Source organism: Drosophila montana, unplaced genomic scaffold (genome assembly GCF_035044405.1).
Source record: "Drosophila montana isolate Dmon_TW-CO22-7 unplaced genomic scaffold, ASM3504440v1 contig_3833_1, whole genome shotgun sequence".
Lineage (NCBI taxonomy): Eukaryota > Metazoa > Arthropoda > Insecta > Diptera > Drosophilidae > Drosophila > Drosophila montana.
The window spans coordinates 26,949-50,286 of NW_026998704.1; the positions used below are offsets into that span (position 1 = coordinate 26,949).

The window sequence follows — 23,338 nt, forward strand, 5'->3', positions numbered from 1 at the left end:
AAATGTTCAACTTATGCGCCAGGCGGCTTCAACAAGAGAGAACAAATCAAAATAAAATATACAAGAAATACCAGTGCATGGCACTTTGACAAAGAATTGATACCCTTGCAGGGAGATGAAAGCTGAAATATATAGAATTAGGAGCTTTGAAAAACCTATATACATATTATCTCATTATTTTCATTACTCACTTTCCATACAATTTTCATTTCTTTGAGTGTAAACAGGATATCTTTAAAGTCGTTCAGCCTTTGACATGGAAACCCTGACTAGTACTTCTTTCTATAGAGGAACCCTGTTCATACAGGAATCCCTTTTTTGACTAATACTATCTTTTCTGTTCACATAGGAACCCTGACTAATACTTACTTTTATTCAAGAAATTTGTTCATACAGGAGCCCTACTTTCCCTTTATAGTTAAATGATAAAGTAAAAGAAATCCGATCGCATTCGATTTTAAATGGAAAGAAATGTATACCGTTTTTTATAAAGTCAATAAAAGACAGGCATTCAAATGGACTTTTGATCCTGAACAAAACCATATTGATATACTTATATATATATTAGGTGATTGGGCAATGTTACACACTTGATAATAATATCACCATGCCCCTTGGCAAGGGTATACAAAATTTCTTTTTATAAATATTTCATTGGGGCTGCGTTGCTTGGATATACATATGTGGGGAGATATCGCATATAAAAATCAGCAAGAAAAAGTTCCAATCACTTTTATTTTTTATGCATGTGTGTGTATGTGTGCATGTATGTTTATATGTTTATACATATATTGCCTTTTGCGTTGCGTGTGTTTACTTTCAAAAAGAAAGAAAGTTTTATATATGCGTATATACATATACATATATATATATATATATATGTATATATATTATTTATATAGCATGTCTGTGCGTTTATATATTATGTAGATATTTTGTTGCCCAAAAATCTGTTCGGGCAGACGGCAAAACTACAATTTGCAATGCTAAAACCTACCAAAAAAAAAAACCCAAAAAAAGGGACGTGAGGGATACACAACAAAACGGGACACATTTGGGTTTATTCCTATGTTTTTTTCGATTTTTTTTTTTTTTTTTGGTTCAGTTTTCAGTTAGTTGTTTTACATATGTAAATTTATGCATATCTTAGTTTTGGTTTATATAGACTTATATATACGCGATATGTCTGCACATACAAACTGTCGTTTCCATATCTCTGCCTTGAAATCTGCATAAATGATGATGATTTTATTTTATTTTCCTCTGGCTTTCGTCATTTGGAGTTGTTGTTTGTTGTCTTTTTTGTTTTTATACCAACTTCTTATAAATGTGAAATATATTTTGCATACACATCGCTCCAAAATGGGCTCCAGAGATTGCGATTGCTGCTGCCAGGGAGGTCCTCCATTGCCGGCCCTAGGGAGAGTTTTGCTTTGCTTTGGCTTACGAATTGAAATTTTGGTCATTTATTTGTATTTTTTTTAATTTCGTTTACCCTGTAACTTGCTTGGTAAAAGGGTATATTGAAAAAGACTAGGAGTTAGTTAGTTAGAGAATAAATAACGAATATGCATTAGATATTTTAACAAATACATATACATATGTATATAAATAGACTTTTCTAGTTTTTTAGTATTTTTTTTAAGATTAATTATAATTAAAACAATGTATTTTGAGTTTCTATTAAGGGTTTTCTTTATTATGACCTCATAATAATACTAAAACTATAAAATCATCGTATGTTATCATAGCATACTTTTTGGAAACTATCTTACATCAAGTACACATAGGGTATTTCATAATCAATCATACCCAAGAGACGTATTCTCAGCTTCATCCAGTTTTGAATTTGGATAAGCGGCATCTGTCCAGTTTCCAGTCGCTCTCCAGCCTGGAATTTTTTGTATTTTTTGTTGTGCTTCGTATTTAGTTTGCTTTATGAAATTCATCGCAAGCTTTTTTTTTTTAGATTTTGAGTTAGTGGATTCTATTTAGGCTAACAGCGGCTATCCAGAGGCATGAAACCATAAAAATGGCAAATTAACCGTGTGCCTGTGTGTGTGTGTGTGTGTGCAAAACCTTTCTGCCAGTGAAGCCACAAACAAAACAGCTACAACACAAAAACACACATACACACACACACACTTACGTACAAATAAACATCAAGCTGAGGCAGCTTGGAAATGGCACGTTTTGAGCTTCGTCCAAGTCCAATCAAGCAGCGAAGTCGTCGACTGACTGACGCTTACGTTGCCGTCGTCGTCGCTGCGTCGCTGTCGCCGCCCCTTTGGCATGTTCAATAACAGCAATGGCCTCGGCCTGCTGGCTGGCGCTGCTTCAATCAACGACAGCGACGTCGACAGCGACGGCGACGTCGCGGGCAGCCTAGCAATTTACCCAGCCATGCATATTAAGCCTCACGATTTGTATTTGCCTCGCCGTCCGTCTCTCCCCGTCTGTCTGTCTGTCTGTGTGAGTCAGCCTGCGCTGCATTCGCCAAATCCCCTGCTTGCCTGTCACACGCTGTCGTCGTCGGCGTCATTGTAGCGCTCTCTCCCTCTGACTGTATGCAAGTGTATGTGTGTGTGTCTGTGTGTGTGTGCAGATATGTGAGAGTTCAATTTCAGTTCAGTTCAGCGCGCTTCACAGTTCAGTTTGAGTTGATTCTGTTTTATAAGTTTTCAATTCAAGCTCCTCGTTGTGGTCTCGCGCACCTCACCTCCCCCTCCGTCTTCAATAAACATGCCAATGTCCGTCATTTTAAACGTTGTCTGTTTCTGTCCTGTCTAAATGACCAAATGACTAAATGACTGAATGGCCGGCACTTCCTGTGGGCGTTGAAGCGCCGCCTCTTTTCCACTTATGGCAGAGGTGTTGCCATTGATGTTGTTGTTCTTCTTCTTGTTCCCCTCGTCGCATTGAGTTTGCATATTTTAAACTTTGCATAATTGAAGCATTGATTTGAAATTGTTGAAAGCGTTTATGGGAATGGATGGGCAAAAGAGTGGCAGCCCTCTCTTATATTTGGCATTCTCTTTGAATTTAAATGTTTACTGCATGCGAAATCAAGAGTGAGCTTGATAATATAGTTGAATCTTAAAACTTTTATTCTAGTTAATAAAAAAACCCCAACTCCGGCTATCAGAGGGCACTTTTAACTATGTATACATATGTTTGTCCTCTTTTAAAGGCCAATTTAAATATTCGTCATTTTGTAGGGCTTCCTTTTAAATGTAACTCAAAAGCAGCTGTTTCCTTGATTTCATTCGTTAAGATTCAACCACTTTTTCGATTTCTTCCTCAAAAATGTTTAGTTCCATTTTAAAATGCAGCAACTGCTTTGATGCTTATTTCCTGTCGCAGCATCAACAAGTGAAGCTTAAGTTCAACTTTTACAATTCCCTCTCTTCTCTTAACAGTACACACTCACAGGCATATAGACAACGGTAAAATACTTATTTTTGGACTTAAGTGGCCGGTACCGTTATCCTACGTGGGAGCAGCGTTTCGACGCAGCTGCTACTACTGCTATCCATTTAACAGCTGCTTAACATATATTTGCTCTGTACGTGTGTACATGTGTTTGGGTTTGGTGTGTGTGTGTGTGTGAATTAAATCGGCACTTGTGCAACTTCTCAGTTGCTGCTACTTTAACTCCACATGTTGTCAGTTCTCTTTTGTGCTGTTGACCCCCCTACCCCTCTGCTGGTAACGTCTTCCTGTCTGAGACAGTGGCGTCTTATGTGCCGTTTTCTATATTTTCTTTTGCCCTCGTAGCTCGTAGACAAGGCTATAAAAATTGCTTAGTTCTTAAAGCTTTTTACGCCACGCTTTGTGCGCTGCTGCTGCTGCTGCGTCTGCTTGTCTGGCGCGTAGTTGTTATGGCTGCCTTTGCCGCCTGCCTCTCACCTTCCACATTACCCCCCCCAGACTCTTCTTACGTCTTTATCTCATCTTCTCGCACACGCTTCCCACACGTTATTTGTTTTGTCGACGCCGTTGCCGTTGTCGCTTTGCTTTTTCTGCTTGTATTTTATTATTATTATTTTTCGCGTGATTCTGTGTTTTGCTCGGCAGTTTCTTTGGAAAAATTCAACTTTTTGTTTTCTTTTATGTATTTGCCTTCTGTCGCTTGTCGTGTGTGTGTGTGTGTGTGTGTGTGTTTGACTTTGAGCATTTTTTATGATTATTTTTTTTGTTGCTTTTTATATATTTTTCATAGCGTTGTTTTTTGTTTTGGTCGACGCGTTTAGCGCTCGCTTCGCTTTGTGCCGCATTTTCTGTGCCGGCAAGTGTTCTCCTTTTTCTCTCTGTCTGTCGTCTCGCTGTCTATCAATTGAATTGGGTTTTTTTATTCATTTTATTTTTTTTTTTTTACATTTCTCTCAATATCAAAAGTCGCGTTTTACGTTTACGCTCTACGTAGCGTTTTTGTTTGCGTTACGACGTTACACACATACGGCCCGACACTTGGTTCATTCATACATTTTCACTTCTTGCGTGCAAGTGTGTGTGTGTGTGTGTGAGTGTGAGTGTGTGTTTCTGTGTGAAGCATTCGCCGGCCGCTTTCAATCTAAAATTGCGTTTTTCCCTTTTTATTATATGTTCGTATGTTTTGCCAACGCTTTCGTTCGTTTGACTTTCTTTATGACTGCGCTGCCGTCTCTGCTGCTGCTTTTGTGTGTTGATGTTTTTATTACTTCTCATTTTTTATGATTGAAGGTCGTTGGTTGGCGTTGCCCTGTTTTTGCCTCTACCTACCTCTCGTCCAATTTGTTGTTTACATTGCTAGTTATGCACGCCAGTTAGCCTATAAACAGTTTGACATGCATTGCGGCTCGCACTGGCACCTGTGAATTGCCAACTGTAGGTACATATATGTATATATATGTATATGTCGAGTGTACGTGTGTGTGCGTGCTGCTCAATTATGTGTATTTAATAGCGCAGCTTGAAAGCTTGCAATTTGTTCAGTTGATTATTTGCTTTCAATACATTTCTTTACTGGCACGCCATAGTACCCGACTCTGTTAATTTATTACAAAAATACGCGCACACACAGACGCATGCAAAGCTCATTAATATGCGTTTGTAGTTTTGTACACCTTTCCAGTCGCTACAATAGCAACAACAAAGGCACATAATGAAGCTATATAAGCAAACGAAACGTCGAAAAAAGTTCAATAAACTTTTTGCTGCTAGCGAACGTCGCCATCGACCACTGCTCTTACTGCTTCTTCTTTTTCTTCATTTTTTGCTTGGACATTAGTTCATTTCAACTCTCTTCGCCGCTCTCTCTGCCTGTCGCCTAAAATCACCCGCAGCAAAGCTACACTCAACCATCTCCACTCTGTCTCTACACTCTTCACTCTTTCATTTACCATTGGTAAATTCACCTCGCGTGTAATTCTCAATCAGCACTTGAGCAATTCCGTAATTTACTTGAGCACCAATTTCTCGTTGTTCGTTTGCCATTTGGTGGATATTTGTTGTTATTGTTGCTGTATTTCATTTAAGTTTTTTTTTATCTGCTACAAAACGCTTCCTGGAAAGGGCGCCGCTTTATCTCAATTGTTGTGCACTATTCTAAGCTTTTGTTTAATTTAATTAACGCTGACCATCGCATTTTCCCAGGCTGCACCCATACAAGCACATGTATATGGAGATATACAGACACAGTTGAGAGCTTTCAATTGTTACAATTTTCGTTTTGTCATTAGGATTGATTTCTTGTCTTGCTTTGGCAATTACCGTTGAAATTGTTGCTTCGCGCTTGTGCGCCATCTCTTTCGCACACGCTTTTTTGTGCCAAAACGATCTGTCGATCTTTGTCTGTCGCGTGTTGATGATGCGCTCATTCACAAGCTCAGCAGCATCGGGGCAACTGGTTTGGTTCCGCTTTCGAAAAAGCCCCAAAAGCTTACAACCAGCGTGCACCCCTGGAATTCTTTAAATACACACGCGCACACACACATACACAGACATGCCTATTAATAATACACACATACGTATCAGGCCTCTTTTGATTGTCTTAAATTAATTTATACATTTTTAACTAATTTGCAAATTTTCTCTTTTCTGTCTCGTTACAGGTAAATATATCGACAACAACAACAACAACAGCTACAACAAGCGAGCAACAAATATTTGTATAATTGGTTTATTTGCAGTAAATACTTTTGAGTTGGGTTTTCAGCTTTTGAAAGCCCAACAAACTTTTAAGTTTTAGTTTAAGCATTTCTTTCTTTTTTTTTCGGGTGTTTCTGACGTCAGTTTTTAAGAGAGAAACCCAATTGAGTTGTGGGTTTTAAGGGGTGTACCGTGAAGTATATATATTTGACAAGAATTTGAAGATGAATATATATATACACACATATGTACATCGCTTCGATTAGGAATCCATTGCATAATATGACTTACTAAGTTATGGTTGTTTATTAAAGAATACTTAAATCTGTGGGTCTATGATGTAGATAGAACTAGGGAAAACGCAACAAATTTTCTTCAATTCTTCTTCTTTTCCCGTGTATTCTTCAACCTATAATAACAAATCAACTCTTATTTTAAGCTTTAAATTCTTATTATACAGTTATTACCATAAGGTATCGATGTGAGTCGCACACACATATGTATGTGGCATGCAACAAATGTGTCAATATGCAAATACCTTTTTTTTTCTTCTATGCGGCCACGCCCACCGTCCTTACATATGCTGTGTATAGATGCTAATAATCTGACTGTAAAAATTCACCACGCAGAAACAGCTCATTTGCATGCAATTATTTTCCCTTATGAACGACGCCCCCCAAGCGCCCCCCCGCCCTGCCAGAGCAACATGTACTTGAATTTCAATATTGATGCCTTGTAATTTGCTACAAAAATCAGCATCAATGGACATTTCATCTGCACAAGCACAAAAAAAAAAAACGAAAACAAATAGAAAAGGAAAAGCTTTTGGGAAAAAACTCAAGCACATAAATGACAAATGCACGCAACTGTAGAACTCTGAAGGAACCAGCAACAAGAAGAACAAGAAGAAGACGAAGTACATGGGCAGCAGCAGAAAAAGAAATGCTAAATGAAATGAAATGAAATTACGGTATGCTCCATGGCGCCCGAACCTTCAGTTGCGCTCGCCCTCTTCACTCCACCCCTCTCTCTCTCTCTCACACTCTCGCCTCGCTCTCCTTCGCCCTCTCTCGCTCGTGCTCTATGCGGCCAGGATGCAAATGCTGAAATTTTAAACCCTTGAATGTGGCCATTGTCTTTGATAGGTCTGTGCAGAGCGGTTCCTGGGAACTTGTGCTGCCCATATTTACCTACACTTCACTACCGTTACGTACCATTCCCCCCTCCCCTCTTAACCGTAACCCCGCTTTACCCCGCTTTACCTCAGCCACTGCCCATTTGCCAACTGGGCTGTAAGTAAGCGCTTTTAACCATATATTTGTTTTTTTTTTTACTCTATTTTTTATTTTTTTTTGCTGTACTCGGTTTCTTTTTTATATTTTTATCTTCCTTCCGCTCATTTGTCAGCCCGCGATTTTTTCTCTATTATTTTTTGTGTTTATTTTTTTCTTAATAATTTTTAATTGTATTTAGTTACATTGGTAATTATTGATTTTCTTTTGTATAGTCTGAATTACTTTGTCTTGCAAAGAGGTATTATATAATATAATGTTATTATATTGTTGCATTTACAACTCTCTGCTTTTTAAATCTAGCGCTGGAATTATAATCAGATTCTTTAGAATACAATTGAGTGTTTATCTCTGAATCCTAAAAGGCAGCCTTTAGAGAGAGTTAGTACTTTTTTTATACATTCGATAGTTGCCAACACAATAACCTTTAAAACTATCGATGATTTGAAATATGAAATAGATATCTGAAATTTTAATGATTATCATTGATTATTGTTTCGATAGACGATAACCGTTGTCACTATCGAAAGTTTGAAATATTTGTAGGTATCGAAAATCTTTAAACGGATAAAAATGTTTATTAAATATAAATTAATTTCTTTGATTAATTATTCGATAGTTGGTAGAACGATAACCGTCAAAGCTATCGATAATGAAAAAAATTGAAATATTTTCAGATATCTGAATTTTTATGAGGAGTAGAAAAATAAATTTAATATCAAATGTTTTCTTTAATATTGATGACAACAAACCCTGACGGCTTTACTCGAGGCTTGTTATTCGATATCTCTTCTAGAAAGTTATCGATAATTTTAAAGACAATTGTTATAATTTGTAGTCGCATAGCCTGATTTCAACTGGAATTCAAATAGTTGTCAATTGGCAACCTTTGTTAACCGTTGCCTGCAGAGCAGCAGCATTTATGGCTTAGACAGATTTTGCATTTGGTCAATTCTTGGCAATTTTTTGCTTCCTTCCGCAGCAACTGGCAAGCACACACACACACACACAGCCAGCCGCACCCCCAGCCGCATCCGCATCCGCTGCCCCTCAACTTGCAGCCATTTTTTAGCTGTGGCTCAGCTTTGTTGTTGCTGTCAGCTCGGTTTTCAATTATATATATATGTGTGTGTGTGTGTGTGTGACTTGGCTTTGTTCTGGTCCTGGCCAGGATTTGCCTTGTTGGCTGCGACTTGTTTCTGCTTTGGCCATTGTGCCATTTAAGCTATATATCACTCATACGCAGCGTTGGCGCTTCATTTTCATGCACTAATTGCGTTAGAATTTCAATGGAGATTTGTGCCCCCGTTGTCACAGACCCTCCTCCCGCCTGCTCCTCGTCCTGCTCCTCGTCCTGCTCCTGGTTCTGGCTCTGGTCCTTTTCCTGCTGCTCGGCGAGCTTAACCCGAACGCATTGATTTGACTTTGGTCACATGCAGATTTTTTAATTGGAACTCGCTCGACGCTCGATTCCATTGCTGATAATCGAAGCCTGTGCGAGGCGGTGGGCGTGGCCGCTCCGCTCTGATTTTGTTTCATCTATTTTTTTTCTCCAAACGGGGTGGCTATCTGCCATTTGTAACAGTTTTTTTTCGTAGTCCTTTTTTTTTTTGTTATTTTTTAAAGATTTTCTTGCAACCTTTTTTTTCTCGTTTTTTTTTTTGCTGTACATAAACCCAAGTCCAAGTTTCAGTGAAGAACCCTTGCAGCCCCTTTTCGCTCGGGCTATTAGAGCGCCGGCGTCGACGTTGACGTCGGCAACGTAATTAAAAACAAGAAATGCTAAACAAGAAAAATTCAACAACAACAACAACGAGCAAAGTGAAGGCAAAGAAAAAATGTGCCAAGAAACTGGCCAAGTCCTTCTTCTAGCCATCCTGCTGCGAGAGGCCCGCAAATTTATTTAAATTTTGTGCGCCAAACTCTTTTTCTATCTGCCTCTTTTTTTCGCCGAATGCTCTGCTGGGGCTGTGGGTATTAGGACTTTGTGCGGAAATCTGTAACACATTAAGCTGGACAGATACTTCAATTTTAGAATATATATAATTTATATAACATATATAATATAAATACTATATACAATATAAATAATATATATAATATAAAGAAATATATAATCTTGGGATGTGTGAATGCAGTCAAATTTAATTATTTATCTTTAAAGCTATTTTCATTACAAAAATTTAGGTTATTGAGTTCGATTATTAATTAATAATTATAATAAGTTAGGCTACCTTATTGGGAGCTGGAGGTTTTCAGAATAGAATAGTCCGTTTGTTCGGAAATCATTGATTTTAGCTACTTCAAAAAGGTACTTAAAAAATCTATTACCTCTTGGATATGGCTAAACTGTCGCGCAGGCGATATTGTGTGGCTCTGATTCGCTTTAGTCGACTTTTGAGCCTCGGGTCTATTATGAGCCTTCTCAGGGTATAAACTATCTAGTGTAGTATAGCAAAGCGAATGGTCAAAGTTTTACGAAGAGACCAACCTAATATTCATAAGTTATTCGCAAACTCTATGAAGAGATCAGATGAAAAACCCATGCATAATATATATATATATATATATTTTTTTTTAAAGCAGGTCTTTATATATTTATGTTATATATAGTCGAGAATCAGCTAAATTTGCATAATCTTCCTGAAATTTGTTCTATGTAGGCAAACTTGTTTTTAAAGACAACTAAATTTAAAGCTCATGAAATATGCATTTATAATATTTTTCTTTAAAAAGAAAATAATCTCTTTAAAAAGAAAAAATAGTTTATTTTCAGTTTTTAAAGATATTTTATCAACTTTTGAATTAGAAAACTTGACAAGTCAACATCTATTTAACTAAAAATTAAATTACAATGCAAATAGTTTAATTTAAGCGGCTGCAGCCGTCTCTTAAGATATTTAATATTCGGCTCGATGAAAAGTTCTTACTTATTGTGTACAATTTTTTACCTTTTCTCGTTGTTGTTTTTGTTGTTGGCAATTTCTTGTTATTTTTAATAAAGTGCCGAGCGAGAAGTTGGCCAGAAAAAGGGCCAAGAAAAGTGCGAGTAGCTGCAGAAAAAGTTGCGTAAATTTGTTATGTATTCTCTTTTTTATTTTTGTATGTTTTACCCTTCTTATTAATGTTGTTGTTGCTGTTTTCTTTTTGATTCTTATTTTGTTAACTTAAATAAATAAATAAGGCGTTGTGTGGCCGGGTGGGCGTGGACGTGGGCGCCGCCGTCGCGTTGATGAGCCGCAGCAGCGGCAACGACCACAAAATCCGCCAGCAGCAGCAGCCGCCATGCCAACCCCCCAACCCCCCGCAATGCCGCAACCCTTCCAAGCAATCATGCATCCTTTACATGCCTCCACTTCCCGCCTCCCCTCACCCAACCGCCGCTGCCCCATGCCCCCGAAGTTCCGTTTCCGGCGCCAGCCATTTGCATCTCCAGCTACAACAACAAGAAATTTCTTTCATTTATTCGAAGGTTCTGCGCCCCGCACCTCGCACTTGTATATGAATACATATACATATATACATATTACATATATATGCATACATATATTTTTGTCGTGTCGAAGAAGAAAAGATTCTTTTTTTTTTTTTTAAAACACACAGAACACAACTGGAAACTGGACTTGCACTGGGCCGGGGAGTGGGTGGCGGGTGGCGGGGGGTTTCGGTTAGGTCAATAGGTGGGCGGGTCTGTAACGGGTACACAAATTTTTTTCAACCTACTCAATTTTTCGCCTTAATTTCTTTTATTTTTTTTTTTTTTGTTTTTTGTTTCTTCGACTGCCAAGGGACACCGCAGCCAAGAGGCGGTAATAAGAATTTTTTCTTTAGTTCTCTCAGCCTTTCTCACCCTTAACTTCGCCACTTTGGCCACTACTCAACCCCCCCCCCCCCCCCCCTGACTCCCCCCGCCACCCCTGCCAGTCCCGGCCGCGCCTTCTGTGCGTGTGCGCCGGAGTGTTTTTTCCGTATTTTTAATTTAAAATGCGAAGCATAAAAAAAAAGCCGAAGAAAATATCAAATGCGCTTGGGGTTGAGTGCGGCTCTGAGGCTGGTAAAAATAAAGAAGAAAAAAAAATAAATTATAAAAAGAAGAAAAACGAAACGAAAAGAAAAGCTTCTCCGTCGCACTGCTTAAAAGAAAAACTTCTGAAGTAAATATTTGTCTGTCCAATTGCTGCGACGGGCTGCCAACTGCAGTGGCCATTCGGCCATTCTGCTGCCGTGGGTGGACGAGGCAGGCAGGTCAACCAACGCCGGCTACCGAGCAGTGGGCGTTTGCCAACGGGGAAACTGGACTCAGTTAGTGACCATGCCAAATGGAGACCCTGTCCAAAACCAAAGACAAGCTCCAGCCGCCCAGCCGTAATGACTGCTACAGCCCCAACCAGACCAGCGACAGAACAACACCAATTTTTTCTCTCATCTGTGTGTTTTTTTCTGTCTGTCTGACTGTCTGTCTGTCTGTCCATCTGTCTGTTGCCCAGCCTGTGGATGGCCCAGCTAAATGGGTGTGGCTAGTTTTGGAAGACATTCGCATCGCTGTCGAAGATTCGCCAAATATTCCAGCGAATACCTAGAATAAGAAATGTTACTTTCTACCAGATATGAAATCAAGTAACTGCAGCCAGTGTAACGTTCAAGGATTTCGAATATGAAATAAATGTGTTCATAAACACAATGTGAAAATTACAGAGAGAGACAGAGAGAGAGAGAGAGAGGGAGAGAGAGCGAGAGAGAGCGAGAGTGAGCGAGAGTGAGCGAGAGTGAGCGAGAGTGAACGAGAGAAAGAGAAAGATTGCCATGTATGCGGAACCTTTACGAATACGCTCAAACAAGAATTTGACAATAAGAGAGATGGCGTAAAAATTACAAGAGGGAAAAATATAACTCGATAAGTGAAACCTTTACGAATACGCTTAAAGAAGAATTGGAACATGTAAGGACAATAACGACGTTGACAAAAAGAAAGAGAGAGAGAGAGTTGTAAAGAGATAACGATAAATATGGTTGGATAGAAAAGGAAAAAGGAGGAGAAGGAGAAGAAGTTTTCAATAGGGGCAACTACGTATAATATATTGGTTAAACTGATTGGGAATTCTAAAAACGAAAAAAAGCTGAACTTTTGTTAATGCTTGATGTTGAGTTTTAATGTTCAATGTTAATGTTTAATGATCCCAAAAGGGTCAAATACATATTATTTATTGCTTAAACTGATTGGGAATTCTAAAAGCAAAGACTATCTTAACTTGTGTTAATGTTAAGTTTTAATGTTTAATGTTACTGTACTCTAACTGATTACTGAAACAGGTTGGGAGTCTAACACTTGTTAATATTTGATGTGGAGGTTTAATACAATCCTTTTCTGAATCGAAGCTTTATACTAATTGTTATTTATGTTTTTTATGATTCTTGCAGGGTTTGCTGCGCACCGCCGAACAATTGAAAATCAAAGGCCTCTGCGAGCCGGCTGAGAATGCGGATGATTTAAATGACGCGGCATCGGCGACAATAACCGTATCGGAGAACATACAGCAGGCGGTTGTTGGGAACATTGTGAACGCGAGCCTAGTGCCCGGCGCGCCCTCGCCCACAATCGAGCAGCAGCAGCAGCACCATCAGCAGCAACAGCAACAACAGCAGCAGCAACAACAGCAGCAGCAACAGCAGCAGCAACAGGAGCATCAGCAGCAGGTGCAACAGCAACAGCAACTGGCGAATAGTGCGCTGCTGGCACAGCATACGCTTGCAACAATCAGTGGCATACAGTTGGCCAACGCGGCCGGGCAGCAGCTGCTGAGCAACACAGGCGGCGGCACAAGCAGCAGCTTGCAACAGTTGCAGCAGCAGCAACAGCAACAGCAGCAGCAGCAACAATTGCAGCCAACGCCGCGCAAATCGCGACTGCGTAAACGCTCCAAATCGCCAGATTTGCAACTGGGTGGCAACGCCGCCGGCCAGCAACCACAGCCGGCACATCACCAGCAACAACAACAACAGCAACAGCAGCAACAACAACAACAACAACAACACCATCATCCGCAAACGATACTCATCCAGGGACAAAATCAAACATCGATCGTGAGTCTACAGCAAACGGCAGACGGCAATTATATACCGGTGGCAACAGCTGGCGACGACTCCGATAGCGATAACAAGCCGCAAAAGATCTGCAAGACAGAGCAGTCGGTGGCCTCGCCGGCATCCAACTCGTCCACATCGAATAATGCAGCGGGCGTGAGCGGCCAGGCGATTGTGACACAAATTGTAGTAGCGCGCGACGGAAAAGATAAAAATATGACTAGTTTAGGCATGGGCATGGTAAGTGTCGCCGCAACTGCGTGTCGCGTCTCTATCTCTCTCTCTCTCTCTCTCTCTCAGTCAATCAATCAATCAGTCAATCACTCACACACACCTTGTACTGCCCCCGTGCCAGCACATTGTGCTGTCACAATTCTCTAGCCCACTTTTCGAGCCATTTTTAACATATTGCAACTCTCTTATCCCTTCCCCCAAAAACCCATATCCATGTGCAGAACGGCGGTCTGTTGGGCGTGCCCATGGGCTTTCTGGACTTTACACCGGAACCACCAGCACCATCGGCCACACCTGTCACCGTAACGGAACACGTCGATCTATCGTGCAACCCCAGCACCGATACACGCGATCTATCAAGTGAGTCTCGGTAGCGCTACAGTTCGAAAATTTTTCAATTAATATTATAAATATAAATAAATATAAATATAAATATATATATATAAAGTAGATATTATATGCAACAGTTTACTTAAGATCTTAAAGTATTATTAGTATTTAAAAAATATATAAAGTAGATATAATATGCAACAGCTTATTTATGATCTTAAAGTATTGTTGGTATTTAAAAAGAATCTAAGCAATCTTAAGACAAGCTGCTTACTCTAGATTTCTAAACCTTATTCTTTATTTGTACACCTTATTCTTTACCTTATTCTTACCTTATTACTTAACACTCAAATAGTTATCTGAGATTACTTTGGCTTTAAGCATAATATTTGTTAACTTGGAAGAATAGCTTAAATATTTTTCAATAATCTTGTATATACATATTTTAAATTCTTTTCTTTCTGCGAAAAGTGTGCAACACGTCCCAAATGATTTTTCGTATAGAACTGTAAATGCAAATGAATTTGAACGCAAAATCTCACAGCACAAAACTTTGAACCCCATTTATAGCAAAGGGGATAAGATTTTGAGACACCCTTCAAATGAATTCGAACAAAGATCTATGAAAATGAGTTTTGAGGTCGATTTTTGCCAAAATCCTGATTAAAAATCTTATTTCAATATTTACTTAGATTATAAAAAAAAGTAATAAAGGTATAATTCCAACTCTATGTTATATACATTTATTTTCAAATATAAAATATCTGTAGTGAACAGGATTTTAGCTGTGTTCTATTTTTGAATTACTAGTTTAAATACATTAATTAAACTAATTATTTAAGTAATTAAGTGTAAGTAATTAATTTATATTACATAATTACCCAGTATCATTAGCACGTGCTTTAACTGCTTTAAAAATGTCAATCATCATCATCCGGTTAATTAAGCATATTTGGACATAATTAAGCGTATTTGGACATATTTACAGAAGCTAATGTTACTTTGTCATAGTTTAGAGAGATAATTCCACAATTTTGGCATAATTAATTGAATAAATATATTTATGTTGCTTAATTACTGAGTTAATGACCTTATATGAAAAAGTTATCAATTAATGACGCTATTGTTTTTAATTATTGAAGTGAGAAAATCATTTTATTTGTTTTTACTAATTAGCCAAATTGCCTTTTAAACTATTCTTGCCCTTTAAAATCTATACATTTAATATATGTATATACAATATAATATAATTACTTGTTAATTAATGGGCGGTTAATTAAAAGCCTTAGGCTCTACATATTCAATAGTTAGAAATAAAAAGCAAGCCTTAAATCTGTTTAATATTAATAGGTATATATTAATCTTTTTATTTTTATTTATTTATATAATGTATTTTATTAATTTAGCTTCTTGAACTTGTTTACTAAATAAAAATCGTTTTTTAATAATAAATTTTAGATCCCACCGAACCGCTCGACATTGACAATCATTTGGCTCAGCACATCCATCGGCTCGATCAATCTCCCATGCACTCAATATCGCATCACCATGCAACCGGGGACGAGAGCAACTCGAATCTGGCGCAGCATATCAAAAGTGAGGTGATTGAGGCCAAGCACTTGGTGCATGTGCAACAGCAGCAGCAGCAGCAACAGCAGCAGCAACAACAACAACAGCAACAACAACAACAACAGCAGCAACAGCAACAACATGCACATCATCACCAGCACTTGCATGCTCAGCAATTGCTGGCGCAGAGTCAGCAACAGCAACACCAGCAGCAGCAGCAGCAGCAGCAGCAGCAACAACAGCAGCAGCAGCAGCAGGCGGCGGTGCATGCGGCACAGCATGCAGCGCTTGCCACGCATGCGGAAATCGGTGGCGCCACAGTCATGGAGATTGATCCGAGCCAGATTAAGCATGAGCCGGGCATGATTATAACGCCAGAGATTGTCAATATGATGTCCACCGGGCATATGGGTAAGTTATTGAAGAAAATATGAATATCAGAAGAACTTGCCACAGCACTAGAACTTGCCACTAATCGTATGCCACATTTCCATTTCGATTTTACAGACATGTACAACTCGGATACGAGCGAGGACTCAATGATGATCGCCAACGGTTCGCCGCACGATCAGAATGAGCCGCATTATACGAATTTGGATCAGCAGCACGGCGGCCTGGGTGGCAGCGTTTGCGGCCCCGGCGCCGGTGGTGTTGGTGGTGGTGGTGGTGGCGGCATTGGTGGTGGTGGTAGTGCTGGCGAGAAAGGTCAGTTTAATGGTCCCAAAGCTTGGACACAAGATGATATGAATTCAGCTTTAGATGCATTAAAGAATCAAAACATGAGCCTGACGAAAGCATCTGCCATTTATGGCATACCATCAACGACCTTATGGCAGCGTGCTCATCGTTTGGGCATCGAAACGCCTAAGAAGGAGGGCGGCACCAAATCGTGGAACGAGGATGCCTTACAGAATGCCTTGGAGGCGTTGCGTTCGGGTCAAATATCGGCAAATAAAGCATCCAAAGCGTTTGGTATACCCTCATCGACGCTCTACAAGATTGCGCGTCGCGAGGGCATACGGCTGGCGGCGCCATTCAATGCCGCACCAACCACGTGGACACCCGAGGATTTGGAGCGTGCATTGGAGGCGATACGCGCCGGCAATACGTCTGTACAAAAAGCAAGTGCCGAATTTGGCATACCGACAGGTGAGTTCAGCCCCTTCCATTGTAATGATCAAATCTGGTCTCGCTACTCGTTGGACTCGGCACTAATGCAAGACAACTTATAGATTGATTGTGCTCGCTAGTGGTACTCGTTACTTGCTACTCGTTGGTGTTCCTTTTTCGCCATTCGTTACTCTTTGTAATCTACTCGTCACTTTCGGTGAACCATATCCATTGTATACTTCTTATACACCCAGCTGGTACTCGTTACTTTCTATTCGGTTGCTCTCCTTTTTCGCCATTCGTTACTCGTTACCCAATCGCCATTCGTTACCGTCGATTAACTCTATCCGTTACATATTTATTGTGCACCCAAGTGGTACTCGTTACTTTCTACTCGTTACTCGTTGCATGTTGCTCGTTACATGTATGCGTCTCATTCTGATTGTACTCTTTTGAGATTCTCGTTATTTGCCAGACTGCACCAAAGACTACTTCTTGCTCCTCGGTCTTGAAGCAACCCTCGTTACTTGATATATATGTTGCTCGTTACAATAAGTTTTCTCTCCTCCACACGTAACATAGTTCTTCTTGCCACTCGTTACTCGGTAATGTTTCCTTTAGTCGATTCGTGCAAACTGCTTCCAGTTTGTTAACATCATTTCCTGTTCATGTTATTGGACTTCTTCTACTTCATTACGCCCCTTGTAATTGTTTCCTGCCGCCTGCCCATTTGTGCTAATTCATATACAATTCTCAATGCCAAAGGAACACTTTATGGACGCTGCAAACGGGAGGGCATCGAACTGTCGCGTTCGAATCCAACACCTTGGTCCGAGGATGCCATGAACGAGGCATTGAACTCAGTGCGGTAAGTATGCCATAAATTTGAATACCTATTCAAATAAACCAAAATGCGTTTCTCTTTACCCTAAAAGCGTCGGTCAAATGTCCATCAATCAGGCGGCCATACACTACAACCTGCCCTACAGCTCGCTCTACGGACGCTTCAAGCGTGGCAAATACGATGTCGTGGCCAATACCAGTGGCATCTCCCTCAACAATACATCGGGCAACACGACCGGCAGCATTGAGATTATCGAGCATAGTCAGGAGAATTCGGTAGGTTCTTTAAGACAAACTAACGAGCAAACGCACACACACAAACATACACACACACACACACACAAACAAACACACACAAACACATACAAAAGCTTATTGGGCCTCGGTGATTTGTCATTATATAAAAAGGAACGTTCTGAATTGACATTGAGCTGAGCATTCCCTTAAATTGGTTTGTTTAAAGCTATAGAGAGTCTTTCTAGTATTAATACTTGCCTAACAAAAATACTTGGACATGACGTCCTTTAAAAATTGATTAGCCCTTCAGAGAAGATTCGAATCTTTTAACAAGCTTTTTAGAATATATATTAGGCATTATATGCTGGCACAGGTTAAATCATCTTTAATCTTGTGCTTATAAACTGTTTGCTAAAGTATACCATTTTAATAAAAAGCCGTTACTAAACAAAATATTTATAAAATATGATAATGTAAAGCTGGAAAATAGGGCTATCTTCCACACGCCGATTTAATACCCTTGTGGACATTTTCCTTATGGCTTTGCAGATATTACAAAAGACAAGCTTGGGCAGGATACAAGAAGTTAATTTTCAGCCGATCGTTTCTGTGACAGCTATTTAATAATTATAGTCCGATGCTCATGAAGCTTTGCACATAGTAAATCTAATGAATGTCGAGTTTGGTCCAAATATCTTAATAAACAAAGAACTTTGTTTTTTTTAAAAGATCCTACTTTTCGAGCTATTTTTGCTATATGCCTATATGATATAGTGGTCCGATGTTCATAAAGCGTTGCATGTATAAGAAGAGCATTGTCAAAATAGTATATGCCGAGTTTTGTCAAGATATCTTAATATACAAACAAGCACCCACTTTCCTTCCTATGGGAGTTATATGATATATTGGTCTGATTTAGCCGGTTCCTATATACATACTTCCTCCAACATAAAGACGATCATATGCAAAGTTTCGAAGGGAAGCTCGGAGATGTCTTCTGCTATGCGTTAGACATTTCATGACAAAATTAGAATACTCTTTACAAGGGCTTAACTAAATTACATTATAACAATCCAAACTCGTTAGTAAGGAGTCTTGGCACTCGTTATCGCAACTGCTATTCGCAGTTTATAAAATGCTCGAATACTTTAAAAATTTAAGACCAGCAGTATTATGTTAACAGAACGATATAATACAAAAGATAAATATACTCGTTGAAATGTTACTCGCTTTTTAAAATTATAAATCGCTACTCGCTACTTTAACGAGTGCCTAGAGAGAGTCAGAACTGTATTAATATACTCGATGCTATGTCTACTCGTTACTTAATACTCGCTATATATAGGCAACTAGTACTCGCTACTTAAATCAGCCTGAGCCGAAATAGAAACAGTTTTCACATTGTAATTGATTTCTATTGAAGCCGAGTCAGTTTGCAACGAAGATACAAACATAAGGATTTGATATCCTTGATCATACAGTTTCACCTTTGACATTTCCTTTTTCACATACGTGTTTCCATTGGGTGTATTTGTGTGTGTTCGTTAACCTCCGCATCTAATGCAACATTTTGGGAAACATTCTCTCATGCCACCACACACATACACTCACACACTCACTCACACTCACACTCACACTCACACACTTACACACACACACTCACACACAGCTGCCAGCTTTGACTAACCGATAACAAATTTATTTATGCAAAGTTGCATATGTTGCAGCAACAGTTCCCGTACAGTCCGTCGCCGCATCCGCCGACGCCGCAGCACCACGGCACGCCGCAGCACCACAGCGCGCCGCAGCATCATAGCACGCCGATGCATCATAGTACGCCGCAGCATCACAGTTCGCAGCAGGGTCCGCCGACGCCGCAGGGCATGCAACAGCACGTGGTGCACATGCAGCAGCAGCAGCAGTCGCCGCACCAGGCGCACCATCAACAGCAGCAGCAGCAGCACATGCAACAGGATGTGGTCACATCGAGCAGCCAGGTGGTGCATAGCCAGCAACAGCAGCAACAGCAGCAGCAGCAGCTTCAGCAGATCTATCAGCATCACGGCACGCCCGAGCGTAGTTGAGAATCACTGCACGCTGCGGCAATGCTAGGCGGCGGCGGCAGCAGTGGTGGAGGTGGAGGTGGTGGCGGCGGCAACACAACACCAACAACAGCAACAGGAGCAGCAGGAGGAGCAACACCCTTTGCCAGCATATCGGGCCTGGCCAGCGGATCGTCGACTGCGCCGCCATCATCGAGCACAGCTGGCACCAGCAAGCGCAAGAAAGCGACTAAGCAAAAGCGTTGAGAAAGCGCCGCCGCCGACGCCGCTGCCGCCGCTGGCTGCGAGAGAGTTGAAGAAGATGTTGGCAGCTCAGCAACGCCCACCAAAAGCAACACAAACGCCACCGTCGCCGCCGCCGCCGCCGCCGCCATTAAATTTCGCTTCAACTCGAAGCACTGGAAGCGCAAGTTAAAACAGTTTCATTTGTTGTTGTCGAAACCAACTGGAATAGAAGAAGCGCTCGCTCAGCAAGAGATGAGAGCGCCAAGCGAAGAGAGCAAAGATAAGCAAATATAAGAGAGAACAATTCAAGCGAAGAGCGTAACTTTTTGGCAGGAATTAAAAGCAAGAAAAAAACCAATCAAAATTTAAAGAGAACAATTTATTCAAAATATATATGAAAACATTACATTACACAATTTAGGATGTGTATCAAATGTAAATATTAATTTAATAATGTTAATTGTATATGAAATATGCTTTACACTAAACTACACACTACACGACACGACACGACACAGTTTTCAACTCGACTCGAAATTGAAGAGCAGTTTGTTAGTTATATAATATGGGACAACTTGGATGTGTGTTAGATTTTTCATACATTTATATATTTTCTTTGAACGAAACATTACATTACATAAATTTAAGCGAAATGTGAGCAAAATTGCGGTACATCTTCTTTTGTAGCAGAATTCTGATATAATTTACATTTGTTCGTACTGTTTTTTCTTCTTCTTCTAATTAGTTTAGTGTGAGACTGAAAGTGCGCCCCAAATTGTAAGAGCAACAGCTGCAACAACAATTGTATAGGCAACAAACACACACACACACATATACACATACACACTCTTACACGTACATATATACAACATACATATATACAAATATGAAAAATGCTTTATAATTTTGTCTAGAAAAGAAAGAAAAGTAAAAAATACCTTAAAAAATATAGAATTAAACCAAAATCATCAAGGTCTTAGAAATTAAACTCATTAGCATGTAAAGAACTTTAAGCAAATCACAAAAACAAAGGTTAATTGAATTTTAAAAAGCAAAAGCGTGAAGCAAACAAAAAAATAAAATTATAAATAAAAATAAAAACTTAGCTATGTATAAGCAGAGAAAATAAATGTAGCAAATGCATAATTGTGTAATTGAAGTTAAATGAAGATAAGCACATGAAATGGAAAATGTATTTTTGATAAAAGAAAGAAACAAACGAAACTAATTTGTAAAGAAATTCAAAACTTTTGTTAAGATGCCAGCAAACAAAATGTCAAAAGCAGAGCAGAAAGGAAAAAACTACAAGAAATACATGCACACACACACACACACACTCACATATTTAGAAACTAATGTAAAATCTTTGCTAGTGTAGTGTCTCGACATACAAATAAAGCCCCAAACACCTCTACTTGATCCCAAAATATATAGAAAAACGTGAAATAGTTTTATTTTTTTCTCGCCGCGCAACGCTAGGTGGCGCCACATGCAAATATGCATAAATATATATATGTTATATATAAATATCTCAGTAAGTGGTTAGAAAAACTATCAAAAAAAAGCAAATCAAATGAAAAGTAAATGAAAAAAACATTTATATAAAATTGTAAAAAAAAAATCTTTATTTTTATTTGAAATTGACAAAAAGAATATTAATAAAAACTCTGTATAGCTTCCATTAGTATATAAAACGTGTGCTGAACAAACACTCACACACACATACACACACACACATACATATTTTTGAAGCTACTTCAAGTTTTGGTTTCAAGGCGAAGAAAATAAACCACAAGAAAAACAGGAAACTTTTTTGAAAAACTTTGTACATATATACAAACATTTAGTTTTTAGGCATTAATTAAAGAGAGAGGAATTCGAAATGTTTTGCACTTATTGCGCCTAATTTATTGAATGCATTATTTAAAACATATTTAGTGTGTTTACAAATCGTAGAACTGAAATGCAATATGCTTACCTTAACTCAATATAATTTAATTCCTATTATTTTTAGTTGCTACTTTTTTTCACATAATTTTATTTTTCGTTTGTACTATTTACAAACTAGGCAAAAACTGTATATCATTGTAAAATAATTAAGAATTGGATGGACAAGTGAACAGCATATGAAGTAAAATCTATAAGAGTTATAAATAAATAAAAACAAAAAAAACAAAAATAAATCCATTAAATCTACATATATATATCATAATAACATTGTTAAAATTGTCGCAAGAACAATTAAAAAATAAAAACAAAATCGAAATCGAAAACGAAAAAAGAAACGTAAATTAAAAGAAGAAAAAGTGAGAATTGAAGGCAGATCACGTAGTACATATAAATTGATATGAAATCTAAAGAAAACATTTAAAACAATTATACATATATAAACACACATATGTTGTATAAGCTTATTAAAGAAGTAAGTGTAATCATTAACCACACAATATTATAGCACATTTCGGATTATCAAGTATATATATTTATATATATATATATAAACATGCGGAAAATATCGATTATAAACCTAAATGTTAGCCCAGACGGAACCATACAGAACTAATTAATAATTATAATAATAATACAAATAATAATTATGCAAAATGTCCTAAGACATGCGAATACATGTAGTTTGATGTATGTATATGGCAATTGGAAGGCAGATTTAAACAACAAACATTTAATGTAATATTGGTATAACGTAATTTTTAAAGTGAGGTACTATAAATAAAAATTATTAAATAATATAAATCATAATCGACTGGTTTTTCTCGAATTTATACTCTATTTTCGTAAACTAAGTTTAATTCCATTTTGTTAAAGTTGGTAAACAATTTGTTTATATTTTAAGTGTCACGATTTTCTTTTCAAAATTCTTAGCTCTTAACAGTTGCTCTAAAACTGTGCAATAGCTGAACTACGCCTTAGTTAGGTTAACAGTCTTGCACCTCATTTAACAGAGCTACTCCACAGTTAACATCTCAGCTTAGCAACAGTTGAGTGCTTTCGGGCTTGTTAGAGATGCGTAAATTCATGAATATTAGAAACAAATAAATTTAATAAATAATACAACTTATTTTAAAATATCACTTAAAATTTAACGTTAATTTAAATTTTTAATTTGTATCAAGTTCATTCAATTTGTTGCTGTTACATTGCTGTTCGTGTTGTGCTTTTTGCTGCGGCTCTCGCGCAGTTTTAAGTCTCTCTCGCTCTTGACTACTG

At 38.5% G+C, this 23,338-nt stretch overlaps 2 protein-coding genes across 2 annotated transcripts in view; both read left to right on the forward strand.

Annotated features, from left to right (window-relative positions):
* LOC135437836 (uncharacterized) overlaps nt 1-21,559 on the forward strand; it is a 40,534-nt gene extending 18,975 nt beyond the window's left edge. The window contains exons 2-9 of the mRNA XM_064695912.1: nt 6,093-6,149; nt 12,840-13,742; nt 13,958-14,096; nt 15,525-16,046; nt 16,143-16,784; nt 17,511-17,613; nt 17,681-17,864; nt 19,538-21,559. Of these exons, the coding sequence (XP_064551982.1) occupies nt 6,093-6,149; nt 12,840-13,742; nt 13,958-14,096; nt 15,525-16,046; nt 16,143-16,784; nt 17,511-17,613; nt 17,681-17,864; nt 19,538-19,909 (2,922 nt within the window). The 3' untranslated portion in view covers nt 19,910-21,559. The remainder of the gene's footprint in view (nt 1-6,092; nt 6,150-12,839; nt 13,743-13,957; nt 14,097-15,524; nt 16,047-16,142; nt 16,785-17,510; nt 17,614-17,680; nt 17,865-19,537) is intronic.
* Nucleotides 19,931-22,870, forward strand: LOC135437704 (dachshund homolog 1-like). The gene has a single exon (XM_064695744.1). It carries the CDS (start codon nt 19,931-19,933, stop codon nt 20,132-20,134), a length of 204 nt encoding a protein of 67 aa, XP_064551814.1. The 3' UTR covers nt 20,135-22,870.
* The last annotated feature ends 468 nt before the right edge of the window (nt 22,871-23,338 follow it).

Coding starts and splice junctions, on each gene's coding strand:
- LOC135437704 (XM_064695744.1), top strand. CDS start 19,931: ATGCTAGGCGGCGGCGGCAGCAGTGGTGGAGGTGGAGGTGGTGGCGGC.